The sequence below is a fragment of the Penicillium mononematosum genome (genome assembly GCF_028829835.1).
Source record: "Penicillium mononematosum strain IBT 11891 chromosome Unknown utg000003l:1.0-8172316.0:1.0-8177699.0, whole genome shotgun sequence".
Taxonomy (NCBI): domain Eukaryota; kingdom Fungi; phylum Ascomycota; class Eurotiomycetes; order Eurotiales; family Aspergillaceae; genus Penicillium; species Penicillium mononematosum.
Window position 1 is genome coordinate 4405549 of NW_026643273.1, and position 19026 is coordinate 4424574.

Here is a 19026-nt window from a genome sequence, read left to right on the forward strand (position 1 = left end):
CGTATGGTTTCCAGGTAGAATTTTTCACTAGAGGAAATTGGCCATGCGAATCGGAATCTAGAAGCGTCCAACAGGAAACCCAGATGTCAACATGCGAGAATCCCACGTGGGAGACGTTTGGTTGTTTACATACTGACTCGCATACGGAGTACACCGAAGGCTTCTTTACATTCGCGATCTTCGGCTAATTAAAACTCATTTACATCTTGGCTCAATGGTCCACTGCCTACTTTGGGCAGAGGCACCCGTACGACATGCATACGCCCGGGTCTCGCTTCTAGAAACGGTTGTAACAAGCTTGGCGGTTTGAGACTCGGAGATCAGGGGGAATCGCACCTCTTCACCTCTTTCGGAAAGAAGATCAGTCCCCGATGGAGAAGATATGCGTTCGGGCTCAAGCTGTACAACATAGATTGTTTCATCAATTATATGATTTGACATTCCAAAAATTGCCGACACCTATGATGCAATGCAAATGAAAGCAGGAAAGATGGCATGTCGCTAGAAAACAAGCAATCGAATACACTTTTGCATGATCAACACTGCTACACGGCAGCGGGGCCCTCAATGCTGCTTATAAGGGTCTTCGCGAACCCTTCGAATCGAGGATAAGACCAGGTATCCCGGTATCGTTCAACGAGCGGCCGGTCATCAGGCTCGGCTGGAGTATCTTGTGGTTGAGTCTTGGGGCTCTCCTCGTCCTCATCATCCTCATCACTATCCCCTGCCTCCATCTTCCCTTCTATCAATTCTCCGAATTTCACATCAATAGGCACGCTGCCCATAAATGGAAGACTTAATTCCTGGGCCATCACCTGTCCTCCCCACTGGAGAACAGATTACTAACCTCCCCACAGCAGGGGCAAGCATACCCAGACATATTCTCGATAACCCCAAGCACAGGAATATTAGTCTTAACGCAGAAGTTCGCCTCTTTACGCACGTCCGAGGTCGCCACAGCCTGCGGCGTCGTAACAAGAACCGCACCAGCAAGTCGAGGCAAGCCTGTTTGCGCAGCCGCCGCTGCGTCTGTAGTGGAGAGCGTGAGCAGCTGCTCAGCCAGTGCAATGTGCTCGTCACTCGTTCCGGGAGGGGTATCGATGAGCAGGTAATCAGTCGGGCCCCAGAACACATCTGAGAGGAATTGTCGGATCATGGCCGTTTTCTTTGGTCCACGCCAGATGACTGCATCGCCGCGATCGCGGAGGAGGAAACCCAGGGACATACAGCGGAGTGAACCGCGCTGGGGTTGTGTTGAGGGCGCTGAGCCATCGGCTTCAGCTGCGGATTCAGTCCCGTGAACAGGTACTGGCATCCACCCGCCTGGCGCTTGTGTGATCTTTGCATCTTCAAGTCCGACTAGTCGTGGCATTGAAGGTCCTGTCAGGTCGATGTCGAGGATTCCGACCGATTTGCCTTGGAGCGAGAGCGCGAGGGCCAGTTGCAGTGTGACGGAGGATTTGCCTACACCTCCTTTGCCGGAAAGGACCTAATGTTCAAGAATCTCTTGTTAGTCGTATCCAAGAAATTGCGCTTGTAAGTTCAAGCTCATGGCTTCTAGCAGTGCCCCGTTATCGATAAGCTATGAGGGGCATGGATTTCTTTTTTCATGCCGAAGACTTCGCAAGGGTCTGAAGGCGCACATACCAAAACAACATTCTTTACCCCGGTAAGAGGCATATTCGTATCGTGTATATCTAATTTGGAGAAAGGAAAAGTTGCAACTGAAAGCGCGATGAATGATTTCAAGAGTGGGGAGGCCGACCTCGGGATATGCGGGCGGCTTATCAATCGCCCTCTGACTAACCTTCTACAACAACGCCGGGATGGCAACTTGGAATACGATAGGTCTGATTGGCCACTTATTTTGAATTTGGAGCTTGTTAGGCGAATGCCATTGCTCTACGTAGCAAATATGAAGGTTCTCCTTCGGTATCAGATATGTCATGTAACGTTCACCCATACCAACCCATTGTCCTGCTGGTATTCGCTTTTGGAACTACTCTAAAGAGGAAAATGTCAAGAGAGTATTAGTAGCGCACTTTACTGCCACTTCTGCACAATGACACCTCCACGTTTGAAATCGGGCATGTCGCCGAGAACAACATCCCAGTCCTTGAGCTCCGTGCTGGGGAAAGTCGTCATCAAGACCCATGCGCGGTTTGCACCATCCGGAGTAGCAGCAGCAACGAATGCATAGACATCGCCAATGGTGGCAGTGGTGTTAAACCGAGACGTTAACCGCGTACCGTCTCCTAGGCGGATCTGTAGGGTAACCGTAGGTTGCGACTCGTCCACATTGGGCTTCGCTGGCTCCTGGGCAGATGTTCCAGACGTGGAGGACGAAGGCGTCGGGGGCGCCGGACTCCGTACGCCGGGCGTCGGGCTACCGAGGCGCTGTCCAGAACCAGAGAAAGGCTTGTACTTCGGCTTGGGCTTGGTGTACTTCTCCTCATGTTGCTTGAGTTCCACATCGACCTCCTGCCCGGGTTGAACATTCATGATGGAAAGAGGAGCGCGGCCTTGGCGGATACCGTCCAGAATCTCTGCGTTGCGGGGATCGTCTGATCGAAACAGTTCGCCGTCATCAACGGAGAATCCATCGGCCCAGAAATGAAGAGTCCGTTGAACACGCTGGGCACGCTGTTGAGAAGGCGCCGAGGGGCTTTCAATCACCTGGCTTGGCGCATCATCACCACCGAGCGTGCGGGCAGTGCCGGTGAAATGTGATGCCCGTGGCTGAGGGGCGTCGGAAGGAGGAGGCTGCGCCCTATTGACGTTTGAAGGTTAATCGGGTTCAGTATCTCAGGCAATCTGTAAAGAACGTACCTGTGGGCCTTTTCGAGGATCTTCTTTTTCAAATCATCCGGGTTCTGCACAGCTAGTCCAGACTTTTCACCACCTGCAAAGAAATCATGTTCGTCGGTGTCATCGCCATCGGATGAATCACCACCGCCACCACCCCCTCCCGAAGCAAAGTCTCCCAGTGTCGCAAACTTCTTCTTGGGCGCAGCGCGTCGGGCAGATGATGAGGACTCAGCGGCAGATGAAGCGGGTACGGCACTTCCCCCCAGAGTTCTACCCCCCGTGGGAGCTCCAGGGCTACCCTCTGTGCCTAGTTGTCGCTCGCCACCAGCACTGGTATCTTGCAGGGCTTCGTCCTGCTCTGCAAAGAACTCTGTAACGGCAGCTTCGATGTCCCAACCATTGGCAGCGAGATATTCCTGAGCCTAGACATCACGCAGTCAAAGTCAGCGGCCGTATTAGCGTGTAGGTCCAGCAAGAATCTTACATCTGAAGCTTGAGTTCCAGTCATAGCACAGAATTGAGACACAGCCTCATCGTGCTCGGCGGGGTTACCCTCCATGGTTGAGGTTGGTTGGCGGGTTTCGGAGACCCAAGTCGGAAGGCGAGAGCGAGCGAAGAATTAAAGAGAGGTTCGATAGCAAAAACTGGTGTTTGTCTGAGATACAGGGAAGGAAAACAATGTGAATGCCAACCTTGGAATAGAGCTGTGTTGGAGGACAGACCTAAACACAGCTGTCCAGGTACGTCACTCTCGATTATTGGTCAGCCGGCGCTAAGAATATTCCGTCCCGCCCAGGGCCCCACTTATTTTGACCTTGGGGTCGAGATATATATTGTTCCCTTCTGGAACATATTACGAAGACATCAACCATCGAGTTCAATATTAATCGTGAATTACCCATTCACCCGTCAGTGCAAAAAGTTATTCATTGACCTTGATCCCCAACAACTCGCCCATTGGCCTGGATAAGGACAAGAACGGCGCAGGTCCTGCCACCTGAGCCCTGACTAGCTTCAACTCTCGATCATGATGCTCCCTTCCCCTACGGCTCAAGGAAACGCCAGAAAATGGCTGTTCCCCTGAGTTTCCATACTTACCATCTATCAAATCCCCAGTATCGTACGCAGACTACTCACTTGTTTTTATTGGCGAAATAATCATAGAACACACCCGCAGAGCAAGACAAGAAATGAGTGTTGATTGAAGACAAAGGAATGCTTCGATCAATAAACTCAATGCCAAGCCAACAAAAATAATAACAAAAGGATCAGATCGTTCAAACAAGCCCTGTTTCCATGTCAGAACGTTTCTCACAAAGAGATTCCCTGGGATTCAAAGCGAAGAACCAGAGGCATCGGGCTGCTGGAGCAAGGATCATTTTCCTTCCTTTCATGCTACGAAAGCCATATTTTTATGAACTTCGAATATTCCTTTGATGTGCCCCAACTGAGCAAGTTCCATTGAAGGCGAACCCGGAAATGCCAGTAACCACTGCTTTGATGTGAATACGTGCTTCTATTTCTCTTTGTATAGCCCCTCGGCCCCTGACGCGAAAGATTGTCGAAGTCTGTCTTTGTTCCTACGTGTCCGCCGTTTTGCATTCGAGCTATAAGAAAAACGCACCGTTCTCTCAATCTTCGCTTTTTCTAAAACATTGAATCATTTCTCATATTATTGCTAAGCATTGCCCATAACCTGGCTGCAGCAAGCTCTCCGTATTCAAAATGGGAACTACAACTACGGCATTGACTAGATCAAAGAGAAAGGGTCATGTGGTTGAGGAAAAGCCCACCAGAGTCATGCCCGCAAGGAAGGCAAAATCACAATCAAAATCACCGGTGGAATTCAATCCACAGAAGGGAAGGAAACGCCGAAAGGTATCGGAGGAGACAAAGGCAAAGAAACGCCAAGCCGCGCAAGGACAGCCCGGCGAAGTACAAGCCGAGTATGTGCCATCCGCGAACGATCTGATCAGTGACGTCCCAAGGGACGAAAATTTTACAATTGATACGCTGCTTCCGGATCTTGCTACGTCGTACGTCGGTCGATTCAAATCGCCAGCCGCACCAGCACGGGCGAAAAGGAAGCCATGGCCACGACAATCCAGTCCCCTGATAGATCCTGAGAAATTGCCTCCAGGCTGGAGCATGACTGAACCGGATCTTGACCGAGAGTAAGTTGGCGGTGTCATCTGTGTCTATCCACCACTCATTTGACCCCATACTAATGGGTATGGCGCAGTGATATCGATGCACAAATTGAAAGATGCCACGTGAGAATCAAAGAGAATATCATGCCTCACATATTTGAACACCGGCTGAAGGGATTGAAAATCTCTCAGGCCAAGCGAAAGTAAGAGAAATTACTGCCCTTAACAGATGAGTTGCTGATCGAATGTCCCACAGTGCATTGGTCGCATCAGAACCTGGGAACCATAGTTTGGCTGTCCTCAAGCGCTTGGAAGTCTTGAGAAACATTGAAGTTGAGCTACAAAGCTCGGACAACTTCAATCAGCTCCCTAATGTGCGGGCGTTGCTGCAGGCTTACCGCGAAGGAAGGCTTCATTGGAACATAGGATTGGTCACTTATTGGTTTGAAGGTGTGCAATTGTGTGAGCCAAGACCGTTCAGTTGGGATGAATTCGAGGTCCTCAATGCGCATCATTCTGGTAAAACCGGATTTTGGATGGAAGGAGTGAGTTGCCCTTGAAGTCCGTTTCTTTTTTTCTTCTTCTAGACAGTCATAATAATACAAAAGGTTCGCAAATAGCTGGTTGGGCTGGGACCTGGACACTCACTAGTGGCGATTTCATTAGCCGGACTACTCCCGCCCAATGGAAAATTTGTTCGCAGTGTATGCCCCCGAAAGACTCCAGATGTCCCCATTTGACCCATTCTGATTTGTTCTTAGTACGAGATTGCCATTCGCGTCCCCGGTACAAGGTGGTACGCAGAGCTTGAATTTGTTTATGACACCGGGGCATCCATGATGACACTATATGAGGGTGATATTCAAAATATTATGGGAACATCGAATGTTGAACCCCCGATCATGGGGCTAAACACTTCAGTTATAGCCGATGGCAGCACTATGACTAGTCCGGTGGTCGAAGTTGAAGTTACCATACTGGATACTGAAAGAAGGCGGCTGACGAGATGGGTCAGAATCCAATGTGAGGTATCACGAGGTTGGTGTGGCACAGGTGATTACAGATTGGACGGCCCACTACGGCAACTGCTATACACAGCGTCAGCCCCGCGCAACAATGACAAGATGTATATTGCGTCCAACCACCCTGACATTATCCGCGTTATACCTGATACAGGAAGTTCTCGAAGCGGTCCAGCTCACAATATCGGCAAAATGCCCCTAGGGCCAGGCGGCGGAACCTCCGTGCTGCCTAGTGGAGCTCCTGGAGATGATGCAGAGCCTGCACCTGTGTTACATCTAAAGATGCCCCGGAGAGCACCATAGGACAAAAGGTCATGTCGTCATCTGATATTCTTGAAATACTCTCTTGTTTTTATTTTCAAGCAGCTACGAGAAGGTGAATGGCGTCTTATTACTTCTATAAACATCGGGATAATCCGCTTTTGACATCATAATCTCCCCAGATATCTCCAACATCAATTCCGAGTTTATGTGCGATTTGATGAAACAAGCCATTGAGTGTGTAATAATGTCAAAGACATATGCGGTTTTATTTGAAAAAGATGATCAACACAGTAAAAGTACAGTGACACCTCCTAAGTTTCAACACCCCTTATTCTGCCAATCTTAATCTACCAATCAAAAGGACGAAGAGATGGGCGGTATAACTATTTAAGTAGGCGGTACGTTACTTTAGGAAGGCGGTAGCTGACGGGGTGCTGAAATTTAAGAGGTGTCACTGTATGCTGAGCGCTTGGCACAGTTAGCCAAGCATTTCAGAACGCCCGTGGACCTAACAAACCAATAATGCATCGCGGAATCAGCACCTGGTATGGTCGAAATACTCAAGATCACTTACCGGGTTCTCCTTAAGCTATAGTTGTATTAATAGGGGCTTGGAAATCCCCTGGAAAGGGCTACATAATACCGGGTACACCGCACAACAAATCGATTTATAGCTGCAAATCAACTGCAACATAGCCCGTAGAGCTCTGTCGTGTCCTGGCTAGATGCGGTAGGACTTGCCGAGATCATACCAGACTATTTACAATAGACCAATCATTTATGGAAAAAGTCCCCTCACGTTCATCTACAGGACCCATAATAGACGCCTACCTAGGTTTAGTCTGCCAATTACATTAAAGACAAGTTCAATATAATATGTTAGGCGGGACAATGTGCCGTTCGTTCCGCACGGTGGAAAAATGATGCCTCTTGGACGCCTCTTTGGATGACCCTTTAGACGCCTATAAATGGAGCGAAAAGTACAATGATCCCTATAAACCGCACTTTCAATTGACCAATTTACACGTAACGGGACTTAAGCTGGCAACAGCAATCTTAGAAGTCAACAGTACTAGTGGGCATGGAGTACATAGATATATGTGGTGCTGGGATCGGATCCTCCCTCATCGATTGTTACTTAGCCCATCAAGATAAATCACAAAGGGCGAAGAAGCGATTGGTTTTTGTCAACAGTAGGAGTCAGCTTTAGACTATAACAACTCTAGTAACTATAATATGGAGTTGTGTGGCGTAAAAAGCGCAAAAGTAGGTAGATAGTTGTGGGAAAAAGAGGCGTCAAGAGTGTAAGGTGAAGTGAAAGGAGAAGTGGAAGATATAAACAGACTGATAGTTAGGTGAAGACCAGGTGTACATTAATAATAGCAGAACAATGATCATTGTACAAATTAGACTGTCTGCTCGAAGGTGTTATTCTTCTCTTGGTCATTTCTTATGCTGCCTTGCTACAAATATATATACCGTCATCTATGGATGCTCGAACAGGGCGTACTAATACCCTGGGTACTGTCTGTACTGCCAATTTAGTTATATAGTATTTCGAGGCAGTCCTTGATTGCCCTAGGCTTGCCGATAATTGATGTTGTTCCATTTTATCATCTCGATCGACACATACGGATACTTAGGCCACTCACGATGTTACGCGATAAGTGACAGTGCTTGAATTTGACTGTATATATCCACTACGTGGCGAGAAGGCAGGAAGAATCCAAATTCTTACAAGCTATATAGAATATCTTCTACTAAATATCCCATGTCGAAATTATACCGAGTCGATTCCCATAGACAATACTGACGTAGGGCTTTATTCCGCATTTGGACGCCCCACATCACGTGCCCCTGTAGTATTGTGCCGGCGCTTAATCCCAGCTTCTTTGAACAAATCGCGTGCAATTTCAAAGCTTTCATAGCCTAACGTGCTGCTCTGGTTTAACTAATGAATTTATGGAGCTATACCTGTCGCCAATGTGTTGAAATCACTCATTCCCAAACCGCTTCCGCTCCTTCACCTCCATGCTGCCAATGACCGAATGAAACACTGCTGTATAGGCCGACATCCGACAACTTCAAGACCGACTTAGGATATATTGTGCTGGAGACAATTTTTTTTCCTTCGAGTCAGAATGACATCGCCTTACCCACCATCAACTTCATTCTCGCCCTCTGTAGCCTCCGACATGGCTGCAGCGCCCAACAGACCAGTCTCCGATTTGCCGCAGTCTCAGGTAGACGCGATCATCCGCACGAAGCGCAAGGCTCGTGAGCCCAAAGCCTGCTATCCATGCCATGCGCGCAAGGTTAAATGCGATCGCAATCTGCCGTGTGACGGATGCGTTAAGCGCGACCATGCAGATCTTTGCTCCTACGAACGCCCTTCCAAAAAACGATCGCAAGCTTTTCAAGAGAGCGCTGGCTCCAGTGCATCAGCGGCGCCCGTGCCTGAATATTCAACCACATATGCATACGACGAAGCCCCAGCGGAAGTGAAACATGAGCCAACCTTGAGCCGACGGAGCGTGCCTGCCACAGGTGGTGGTCGTGTTTCAATCGCTCGCGAGGAATGGGATAATGTGCGCAATAGATTGCAGGAAATGGAGTCTACTATTTCCTCCCTTCGAGTTGGGCTGGAGAGGGCGGAAGACGGTCTCCCAACCTCCATGGACACCCGAAGCGTGCAGAGTGTCGATGCGGGTTCCCGTTCCAAGGGTGCCTCACCGGAACGCGAGGGCATCCACGCTGCTAATACTCTAGGCAAAGGCACTGTGCATCTGGGATCGCGATCTGTTCTGGCTTATATTCTGAACAATCAGTCCGGGTCTGATCAGCTTCAAGCCCTTTTGGAAGGAGGGATACTACCCAAGCTTGGTTTGGACAATGAGTCTGCGACATATCCATTTGTTGATCTATGGTCATCCGATATGTCAACGTTTGATGTAACTGCTGTCTGTAGTGCTCTTCCCAGTGATCAACAGTGTAGAGAGTGGGTAGTCCTTTAAGTCGAACTTCCGATTGGGATTGTTTGTGCTAACTTTGCTTTCTCGCTATAGGTTATTCTACTACTACAGGGACATCTCGGGAGCCATATATCCTGTTTTAGAGGACATCTTTGAGTTTGAGAACACTCTCGAGCTTCTACTGGGGACAAGAGCCTCTATCGGTGGCGAGTACCTGGCTGATGCAGATCAAGCACAAAAGCCTTTCGGCGTGAGCATTGCGTACTTGGGACTACTGTTCGCTATCCTTGCCTCAGGATGCCAGTCATCCGATTATGGGAGCAAGGAAAGGGAATTGACCTCGCAAGTCTATGGTATGTGATCCACACCAGGGATTCTACGAGTCGTTGGCTAACACTCAAAATAGTGTGCTGCTCCTACCAGTGCCTCCGCATGACAAATTTCCTCTCCCAACCGACCATTGAGGCAATTCAAACTCTCCTTGTGATCGGAAACGTCTTGTCATACAACATGAATCCTGGAATTTCTTATGTCTTGCTTGGCATGACACTTCGCATGGGCTTGGCGCTTGGCCTCCATGTGGAGTCCAGTCGATTTTCGGCACCTGAACGATACCGCCGACGACACGTTTGGTAGGAAACTTTTCCCCATCATAACCAGAAAGTATGTGTGCTAACATGAATAGGTGGTCCATGGCATGGCAAGACAGCCATTTTTCGCTCTCCTACGATCGGCCTTCCACCACTGCAGTGAGCCAGCCAGATATCGCTTATAGGGATGGCGCCCAACCTGGTGATCTATCCTATTTTGAGACTCTCTCTCGTGTCATTTCTCTTGCGTTAGAGGTTGTCCGCATTCGCATGCTGAGTCCACACGCACAGATAAGTGTGGAAAGCATACAAACATACAAGGACCGCATTCAGAAGATCATGGTAGAGGCAAAGCCATACCTGCGAGACGCAATGAGTTGTTCCACACCCACGCAACATCTGGAGCGAGTTGTATTAAAATTGCATTCTTCTTATTTCGCCTCTGAGCTCTGCCGGCCAGCGCTCAAACCCATGGCTGATTTGAGTGATGCCAACGCAGCCAGCATGCGCGAAAATTGCGTGATGAATCTGATGACGACTGTTGAAGCATATATTGAAATGCACAACATCAGCTCCCACGCAGCTCGTTCTTGGATCTTATTGCAGCGGGCGATCAGCTCCGCATTCTTGCTTGCTGTCATTGATGAGGCGAAAGCGGACCCGAATGTGTGGAATCTTCTCCATTCACTCGAAGGCATCATCGCCCAGAAGGCAAGCACGGAACGTGCATATGATTCCAATGAGGGCCCCACAGTGGCCAGTATGACCTCGCCACCCCAACCCCTCGGCACTTACGACCCAATCACGGGCACCACGAATGCCCCAGGTCCCATCGCTCCTGCGGTGGATCCAACTTCTCCGGCTGGGATACCCCCTGATACACAAACGCAATGGGCCAAGTCGCTAGCGAAGACACATCGTGCTTTGCAAAAGCTCCTTGCTGCAGTTGGGAATCCGCGTGGATCCACGCGTCCTCGGATGGGACGGAATGATACACCCGCGTACTCCAGCTCTAATCCTAACCTCAACCCGGCCTCCGCGTCTATGGGAACACTTGTTCCTGGGCAGGCAAACATGACCCCCAGTGCTGGTTCTCTCCCGCCCCCTACGCCAGAAAGCTCTCATAGCGGCGAATGGACGATGCCGAATATAATGGATCGTGCAGCAGAGTATATTCATCCACCCCTGTGGGGCTAGGGATCGGAGGCGTTCTGTCCCCCGAAAAGCGTTTAGTTCTCCCATTGTTTTTCTTCAGCGCGGCGCCGGAGTTTATGGCCCACCCATGATTGTCTTTAATTTTTGCAACTTTATTTCCTTAAATTTGCCGGGAGGGAGGCGGTTTTTACGAACTGAATGGGTTCTCCAGTGTGATATGCGCTGTTGGACATTATCATGTGTATAATCTCTTTTACAGAATCTTAGATCGCGATACCTCGGGTCTAATATGCTTACCGTAGCCCAATACTCACGCAAAAACGCCATCGCCCTACGAGGCTTGGAGTAGAATTGCTTCATTCTTTAGTCAACTCATGTCATTTCCCCCTTATACACCGGGATTCGCATTTAGCTCCGTGGTCTCCTCACCGTCTGAATAGCGGGGAGCCAGAGTGAGCCCATATGCCCAGAGACCTGACCGGTGGACGCCCCCTGGGGTAACTATATCATGACTAATATTAGCCCTAACCTCAAGGTTCTACTTAGGTAGGAAGTTGACAAGGTCGGGACTTCGATTATGAACTACAAAGGAGACCATCGATGGATCTGACACGTCCTAATAGCTTCAGTTTATTCTTGCTAAACCATGGTAGTTGAAGTGCACCATTCCTATCTTAGTTGTCTCTTCTGTGACTTGTATCACTCGAGTATATCCCCATCTCACCAGACAAAGACATCAGGGAGCTTTCTTGAGCGCCACTCTCCATAGCCATAAATCGAGGTAAAGTAGGACGATGAAGTATCGAGTTGACCCAGGGGGATGCTGGCGTTCTGGGATCTAGGTATATATTAAGACCGGTTGAAGATATGGCCAGATGCCTAGGATCTATTAATTGAAACTGAGGAGGGACATCGAAGAAAGTACCATGCCTAAGGCAACTTTTTATATTTCTCTCCATCTTTCTCATTGTATTGGATTCTTGAAAGTTCTATCGCTTTAATCTTTATCTCCCTAGGTAGCTCATGAGATCAATGTGAGATCATTACACATCGGGCTTCACTAACATCCTAGACAGCTTAATTCCCAACACCAACTGTCGATATTATTGGACTTACACCCTCCAACCGTCGAATCGGGGAATGCGGAGATCAGCGTAGTACAAAGGCACCTGGGCAGTTATTTTCGGAGTCAGCAGAGTCAGAAACGCCCCGAGGTAAAATGCACCTCAGCCTGATTTCTTTCAAGCAAAACCCAGAATCAGCTCGAGGAATCTCACTGCTATTATTTATCTCTCTCACTTTTCCACCATAAAGACATCTATGACATCTACCTCTGTACCCCTCGCAAGACCAGATCGCAATCTATCATCGCAATTATGTCTCCCGAATCTTCCAACAAGTACTACAAAGTCGGGGTCCTCCTATTTCCCGGCGTAGACATCCTCGACTTCGCGGGGCCGATCGAGGTACTATCCCATGTCTCGCACAACCGAAACCCAGAAAGACCCGACAGAATGTTCGAAATCAAAACCGTCGCTTGCAGCCCTGCGATTCGTGCTGCGAATTCGCTTACAGTTCACGGAGACCTGCTTTTGCCAGACGCAATCGATCAAATTTCAGACTTTCATCTCCTAGTCATCCCAGGTGGCCCCCCCGTCAGTTGTGCAGCCATTAATCGAAACCAACACACCGGAGCTTGGCTTGATTCGCAAGTTTGCAGCGCTTCCTGCAGATGCGTCATCAGGCACCCGGGTTTTGCTGTCGGTTTGCACCGGCGCTTTTCTGCTAGGGGCCGCAGGTGTACTCGGCGGAATGACTGTGACGACCCACCACCATGCGCTTGACAGACTTCGAGATGTTTGTGCTCGTTTTAATGCTCCGGGTGAGCCTACGACGACTGTAATGCACAAGCGATATCTTGATGGGGGTCTGTTGAAGGGTGGCGGTGTTCAACTCCTCACGGCGGGAGGAGTAAGCTCAGGCTTGGACGCCACATGCTACCTTGTTAGTCAATTGACAACACCTGACATGGCGGCATTTATCACTCGGGTCATGGAGTATGATTGGCATGAGATCAAAGAGTGAGCTGCATGCCAAGCGGTCATGCTATATTGCTGATCAAGCACAGCCGTGGAATCGGAACACAACAGAAGAGGTATCACAACACGTGCGCTTGGCAATTAGACAATATATACTTCTCTAGTTGTACTATTATTTGATCGTGTAGACCCAATGTACATCTCACGGTAGAAATCCTGCAAATAAACATGCCTTAATCGCCTCAGCTTCGGAGTGTCTCACTGTTGGGCTCATTATCTTACATCTCACGGTTAATCAACGGCCAAGATACCATAGAGTCACTTCCCTTCTGCCTTGTGGATCGGACCAAAGTTACCGCTCAGATTCCAGCGGACTAAGTCACAATGGGTTACATGTGTCTTGAATCTGCATAGGATGACCCAGTTAGGTTTTGTTCGCTTCCCAGCATTGGCGGGTTGCCAGGGATCCCGAGATCAGCCTTCTACTCTCGTTGATATATAGGCACAACTCTTTCACTTGTCCAATGGAATCTGAAACATGGATGCATACCTAGTCATCAGATACGAATGAATAACCGAGGGGTTTTCACATTTACTCTGGGAATATCCCTCAAGCCACCTCATTCGGTTCTGTTCTACGCGAGCTGTGCTGACACTACCGAAAGGATAAGTGAAGCTTTCTGGGTTTTAACTTCCCAGATTCAGGATTCAACCTGCTCAGGATTCAACCTCAAGCCTTTTACTAAGTTGACCAAGGCTCTCTAACAAATCTCCTCCACCATGACCTCATTCATAAGGTGAAGTATAGTAGGAAGACATACCCCCAAGTTGTACAGGGTGATGGCCATTCGAGCCTGGGATGCCCTAGGTTGAACCTAAGACTCGACTTCTTAGTCCGCATCAGGAGTTACAGTCATCGGAACGGAGGGTTGAACTTTCCAGATTTCCTGTCCCGACGTCAGTGTTCTGGCTGATGCTGGTTATATAGCACCATCTGGTTCTGGATAAAACACATCTCTATTTCCTCAGGACTAAAGTGAGACCAATCCGGTTACTTCTCATTCAGGCTTCTTCCTTATACAGTCTCTGGGTAGAACAGTGCCTGTCTCCGAGTATCTCCGTTGGCAGCATACATTTCCCTTCGAGTCACAATGGTTGCCTTGGCACCGGGTGCTGAAATTGTTCCCACTACATTCCACCCCAAGCTCGGGAATGGAATTTCCTCCTTCGATAATGGAATGGCCAATCAGAAAGTCAGTATCGAGACTGTGGAGGTTAAGCCTGGATATGACAGTGCCGATCCGGCTATTACCTCAAACGGCAATGGCATCAAACAACAAAATGGGCTCAACGGATCCCTCGTCTCTGAGGGCTCGCATACTCTATCTGAGGATGATTCGAAGACCATGGAGGTATTGAAGATTATCGAAAGTTACGGTGTTGACTATGAGAAGGCGGGTATTTCCTGGAAGGGCTTCGAGTCTTTTGTTCCAGTTGTCCTGGAGCAGATCGTCAGACAAGAGCCAATCCGGATGATCTTGCCCGCATTTCCTTTCAAGTCACCTAATGCGCGCAATAAAGTGCTGGGCAACATGCCCGACTTTGGCGAAGAGTTGGCCTTGGCCCATTTGAACGGACTTTGCCAAAACATCGGCGAAGTATACGCTCCTGGTGCCGATGTCTACATCAGTTCGGATGGACTTGTATACAATGGTAAGAAAAATGAAATCGATCTTCATAACTATTCAATACTGACATTGACCAGACATTCTGGGCGTCCCCGATGAAACCGTTTGGGACTATGGAGAGACCCTGCGAAAAATGGCCATCGAGAAAGAGCTCCATCATGTCAAATTCATTCGTCTTTTCGAACTTCTCGAGCATCCATGGTTCCCATCTACAACTCCAGAGGCTGCAAAGGCAAAATATCTGGCTCACGCTAGTTGCCTCCGTCGAGAACTGATGTACACCTTCGCTGACCCGAGCTTCGACGCGACGGAGGCTATCAAAACCGACAATGATACGTGCCTGACATATCGCGGTTACATCAAGTTTTTGACCAAGGATCTAGCGCATCTGGAAGACAAGGACAAAACCATGTCAAAACGCGCTCGGCAAGCCCAGATCGCCGACACGGCACGGCAGATGATCATTCGGGGCAAGATGTTCGCGGCAGCCATTAGAGCCAACCGCAAAGACTACGTCCGACTGTCTATCCACGAGTCCGCAGGCGAGAAGAAACTTTCCGTCTCGCTTATTCCACAAATCCGAGGCGCACTGGGTTTCACACCTTGGCACTCATCTGTGGCAGTCGGACTGGACGGTTCGTATCGCACCGTGCACGCCGAAGACGTACGCGACACGCACGACCTAATCTATAAGAACGGACAACCGTATTTCTTCCGCGAGAAAACAAGTCTGTTCGACTGGACCGAGGACGGCCTGTCCGTCAAGTTCGAGCATCTCTATCCCTGCGGACTCATCATCCGCCCCGCCGATATCGACAATGTCAATCCACCACCGTCCATCCGCTCCATCCCCATGAAAAAGGTCCGCCAACTATCGAACGGCATGTCACCAATTGTCCTGCGTGGATTTTCCGAGACGCTAGAAGAAGGACTCTACGTCAAGAAGGGAGAAGAGCTCGGCAATATTCTTCCATGGAGCTTCGGCATAATCCAAAAAGTCCGGGACAACGGCCGCTCGGATAAGATGGGCAACAACGTGACCTCGAACGAGGCCATGCCGATGCATTTCGACGGGATGTTCAAATTCGACGAGATCACCGAGCCAGAAACGGGCGAGAAGAAGAAAGTCCAACACCCGCCGGGCTATCAGTTCTTCACTTGTCCCGCCACTGCGCCGAAGGGAAATGGGTACACCTTGTTTGCGAGCTCGAGACTGTTCTTCCGGTACCTGCCTCTCCCGTGGACCGCAGAGCGTCTTGAAAAGGTTACCTGGGCTATGGATAACGATGGGTTCTGGGACGCGAAGCTCAAGAACCTGCGCTTGATCGTGAGACATCCTGTCTCTGGACTGCCGTGTCTACGCTGGCATCAGCCGTGGGACTCGACCAAGACCAAGTTCTCGACTTGTGATGTTACAATTGAGAATGATGATAATGAGCTGGTTAAGGTTGTCGATCGCATCATATATGACTATAGAGTTTGTCTTCGCTTTGCTTGGGAGAAGGGTGATCTGCTGATTAGTGATAACACGGCCATGCTGCATACTCGCACTGGATACATCAGTGACTGTGATCGGGAGCTGTGGCGAATTCACTGTGACTGAGATGTTCAGGTCTCTTGGCTTTTGATTTTTGACCTTGTCTTCTGTGTTTTCTGTCCTTCGTTTCTGTCCTTCGTTTCTGTCAGACCTCGGTCACTCGTTTTCTTTCTCATATATTTGGCTTATCTGGTGTGAAATTGCTCAGTATTTTGATGCAAGTACACAAGTCTTCAATGCCATATTCAATAGATTTGTCTGGTATCTTTGAATATCTTCCGTGCTTGGTTAGTCGTACATCAACCCAACCCTGATTATTTCCTTTTTGCTCCTTTAGTCTGCCCAATTGTGTGGACATGGAGTAAAGATTGTATTTACTAATCTCATTTTCTACCTTATTCGGTTATTTTCTTTACGAGGCCCAATTCAATCTAGTTAAGGTCATTAGTATACATCAAAGCATCCTCGTTTATATGGTCAACCTAATACCTTATCTCTTCCAGGCCGCTATTGAGACCCTGGCTATCAATATCCAAAGTCGAAACGGCTAGAAACAGTGTTTTCTAGACAGTAGAGATCGTGATATATGCACAATTTATCCATGCCCTTGTGTATATCCCACTGTAGACCCCTACTCTACCACCTCTATCTTTATATACAGCAACACCAGACTCACACCATCCTAACAGGAAAAGCTCCCCTCGGGTGGACTGAATTGGCCGTCTTGTGTAAAGGACAAATTTGCCCATATGACCCTGCACCCATCCATGGCCGTGAACCGCAGTGCGCAGGAGCACCAGAGTGAATATTCTGAGGATAACAAAGGCAAGCCAGATTTTGTGAGGTAGGCTGCTGTGCTGCAACACCATGATCCGACCCGTTATGGCCAGCGCCGTAGGGAGAGGTCGGTGAAGGGAACGAAGCCATAGAAGCCGATGCAGGGGACTCGGGAGGAACCAGAACAATGACTTTGTATTGGGGAGACATGGTGTTGATGACTTGGATGATCTGCGGCAATGCCTCTTCTACTTCTTGTCAGTTGGTTCACGTGATACCTATACCAGGTAGTTAGAGTACTGACCGGTTGCAACGTAGTACAGCGGCTGATTGGGCGCTGATGTAGACAGGGAGTCTGGCATCAAGGAGTCTGGGGTACCTATCATTTCCTGATATGTATCCCCACCAAGACCGGAGGTAGGTGGTGACATGCCGTTGTGTGCTGGTGCCGTCGTTGCAGGAGATATTGGACTTGCTTCGGTGACTCCAGTGAATTGGGATAGATCGCCTGGATATCCGTGTGGGAATGTGTTCAAGTCGTTTGGCCATGGTTGCGAGAATGGAGGATATGGCGGCATGAATGAAGTACATTGGTCTGGGATGAAAGGGGAGACATCTCGCGAGGCTAACCCGAGCTCATTCTCCGAAGATGAGTGAGGCCTTGGGAACAGTGAGGGGTTATATGGTTGATCCCATCCATTGAGAGCAGCTGCGGCTCTCAGTTCGTTGGCGATAACGCGCTCTTGAAGCTTTGCAATGCGTTCCCTGATCTTGCGGCCTGGTTCTGTCAGTTTCGGGGTTGTCTTCTCTGTTTGGGAAATGTCTTACGGTGGTTTCTTTGAGAAAGGCGATTCTGCAATCTCCTTCTTTCCAACGGATCTTGCGTTTGGCTGAGGATATCCTCGTCCTTGGGGCTCGTAGATTGATCTTCTATCTTCATCTTGAGGGAGATTGTCGTGCTATAGTCTTGGGGGATATTTTCAAGGCCGAGGATGTTGCATATCTTATGCAAATTCCATCAGCAGAGATTTCAAGTTTCCAAGAGTTAAGGGCGGAAACTCAAGAGCAAAAGATCCATTGTCAGCCTCTCTTTCCTTTATACCGGCCGTGCGCCCACGAGGGAAAATTTCGCCTGACCTCACTGTGTGACGCAGTCTGTACAACGGATCTTCGGTGATCAGTGATTCGGTCTGAAAGCCACTGGTTCACTCTCTGCCTTTTCAGCCGCGTGATGATGTTGGGTCTGGCCATGTCAAACTACCTACCTTTCTCAGCTTCTCGACTCCATGGGGACAAGGCTCTTGTGCAGAATTGGGCATTCTGGGCGAAGGTTTCAGGATGGTCGTACGAGGGGTGTAATCAGAGGCTATCCCCGGCTTGGACATGTGCATGGACATGGCGACGCCCTGAAGACTCTCATTCCTTTCCAACCGTCTGGGATTCAGGACAGCCCATGAAACCCTCAGCTCTGATCCAGCTCGAGGGCTTAAAGACTGTGTCGGAGCCCAGCAACTTTGTTTTAGGCCCCTTGACGTGGCAAGACCGTCCTACCTTTTCCCTCAGCGGTAACATACTTTGCCCCGGTACTTTGGACGATTATCTCCGCCTACTTATACTTCATATCAAATGTTTGCATGAAAGTACCGTCTTGTAGATTCGGACATCTCCGTATTCAGCCTGTATCCTACCTGATTACACGGGATCCACGTGGCAAGGGCAATTGCCATGATCTTGTGTTCAAGCTGAGGACCAACCAGACAGATGAGCTCCCATTGGGCTTTATCTGTCGCCAGGCCAGACTCATCAACAGCTCATAGAAAGACAGGGAGGCCAGGGCTATGGTAACAGACTACCAGCTGTGAGGCTAGTACACTAGCACAAGGTCCAATCTGAAGTCTAAAAATAAGACATGGCGGGCCATGACCCCCTCGATCCTGCAAGAAGAATGAACTCACGCTGGATATACTCCGGGCTTGACCCAAACCGCTAGTTATCTTATACCATCTCGTATTCTGGGTTTAAGG

The 19026-nt window shown here is 49.1% G+C and overlaps 7 protein-coding genes across 7 annotated transcripts; 4 read left to right on the plus strand and 3 right to left on the minus strand.

The window, feature by feature from the left end:
* Positions 1-545: 545 nt before the first annotated feature.
* Positions 546-1680, minus strand: N7519_006677 (Mrp/NBP35 family ATP-binding protein; the record flags this gene model as incomplete). Its single annotated transcript, XM_057293453.1, has 3 exons — positions 546-827; positions 848-1489; positions 1648-1680. The coding sequence occupies 3 exons, from the start codon at positions 1678-1680 to the stop codon at positions 546-548; spliced, it is 957 nt and encodes a 318-aa protein (XP_057148264.1).
* A 363-nt stretch (positions 1681-2043) lies between these two features.
* On the minus strand, positions 2044-3367 carry N7519_006678 (protein phosphatase regulator SHP1; the record flags this gene model as incomplete). The annotated part of the gene is made up of 3 exons (XM_057293454.1): positions 2044-2770; positions 2830-3230; positions 3293-3367. 3 exons carry the CDS (start codon positions 3365-3367, stop codon positions 2044-2046), a joined length of 1203 nt encoding a protein of 400 aa, XP_057148265.1.
* A 1166-nt stretch (positions 3368-4533) lies between these two features.
* Positions 4534-6283, plus strand: N7519_006679 (uncharacterized protein; the record flags this gene model as incomplete). Its single annotated transcript, XM_057293455.1, has 4 exons — positions 4534-4982; positions 5051-5161; positions 5215-5503; positions 5720-6283. 4 exons carry the CDS (start codon positions 4534-4536, stop codon positions 6281-6283), a joined length of 1413 nt encoding a protein of 470 aa, XP_057148266.1.
* A 2102-nt stretch (positions 6284-8385) lies between these two features.
* Positions 8386-11003, plus strand: N7519_006680 (putative C6 transcription factor; the record flags this gene model as incomplete). Its single annotated transcript, XM_057293456.1, has 4 exons — positions 8386-9242; positions 9310-9569; positions 9623-9848; positions 9902-11003. The coding sequence occupies 4 exons, from the start codon at positions 8386-8388 to the stop codon at positions 11001-11003; spliced, it is 2445 nt and encodes an 814-aa protein (XP_057148267.1).
* Positions 11004-12337: 1334 nt separating this feature from the next.
* xanA (isonitrile hydratase-like protein xanA) lies at positions 12338-13046 on the plus strand (the record flags this gene model as incomplete). The annotated part of the gene is given in 2 exon segments (XM_057293457.1): positions 12338-12616; positions 12630-13046. 2 exon segments carry the CDS (start codon positions 12338-12340, stop codon positions 13044-13046), a joined length of 696 nt encoding a protein of 231 aa, XP_057148268.1.
* Positions 13047-14151: 1105 nt separating this feature from the next.
* On the plus strand, positions 14152-16291 carry xanB (isocyanide synthase xanB; the record flags this gene model as incomplete). The annotated part of the gene is made up of 2 exons (XM_057293458.1): positions 14152-14713; positions 14766-16291. The coding sequence occupies 2 exons, from the start codon at positions 14152-14154 to the stop codon at positions 16289-16291; spliced, it is 2088 nt and encodes a 695-aa protein (XP_057148269.1).
* Positions 16292-16897: 606 nt separating this feature from the next.
* xanC (transcription factor xanC) lies at positions 16898-17942 on the minus strand (the record flags this gene model as incomplete). Its single annotated transcript, XM_057293459.1, has 3 exons — positions 16898-17250; positions 17307-17780; positions 17831-17942. The coding sequence occupies 3 exons, from the start codon at positions 17940-17942 to the stop codon at positions 16898-16900; spliced, it is 939 nt and encodes a 312-aa protein (XP_057148270.1).
* Between the last annotated feature and the right edge of the window lie 1084 nt (positions 17943-19026).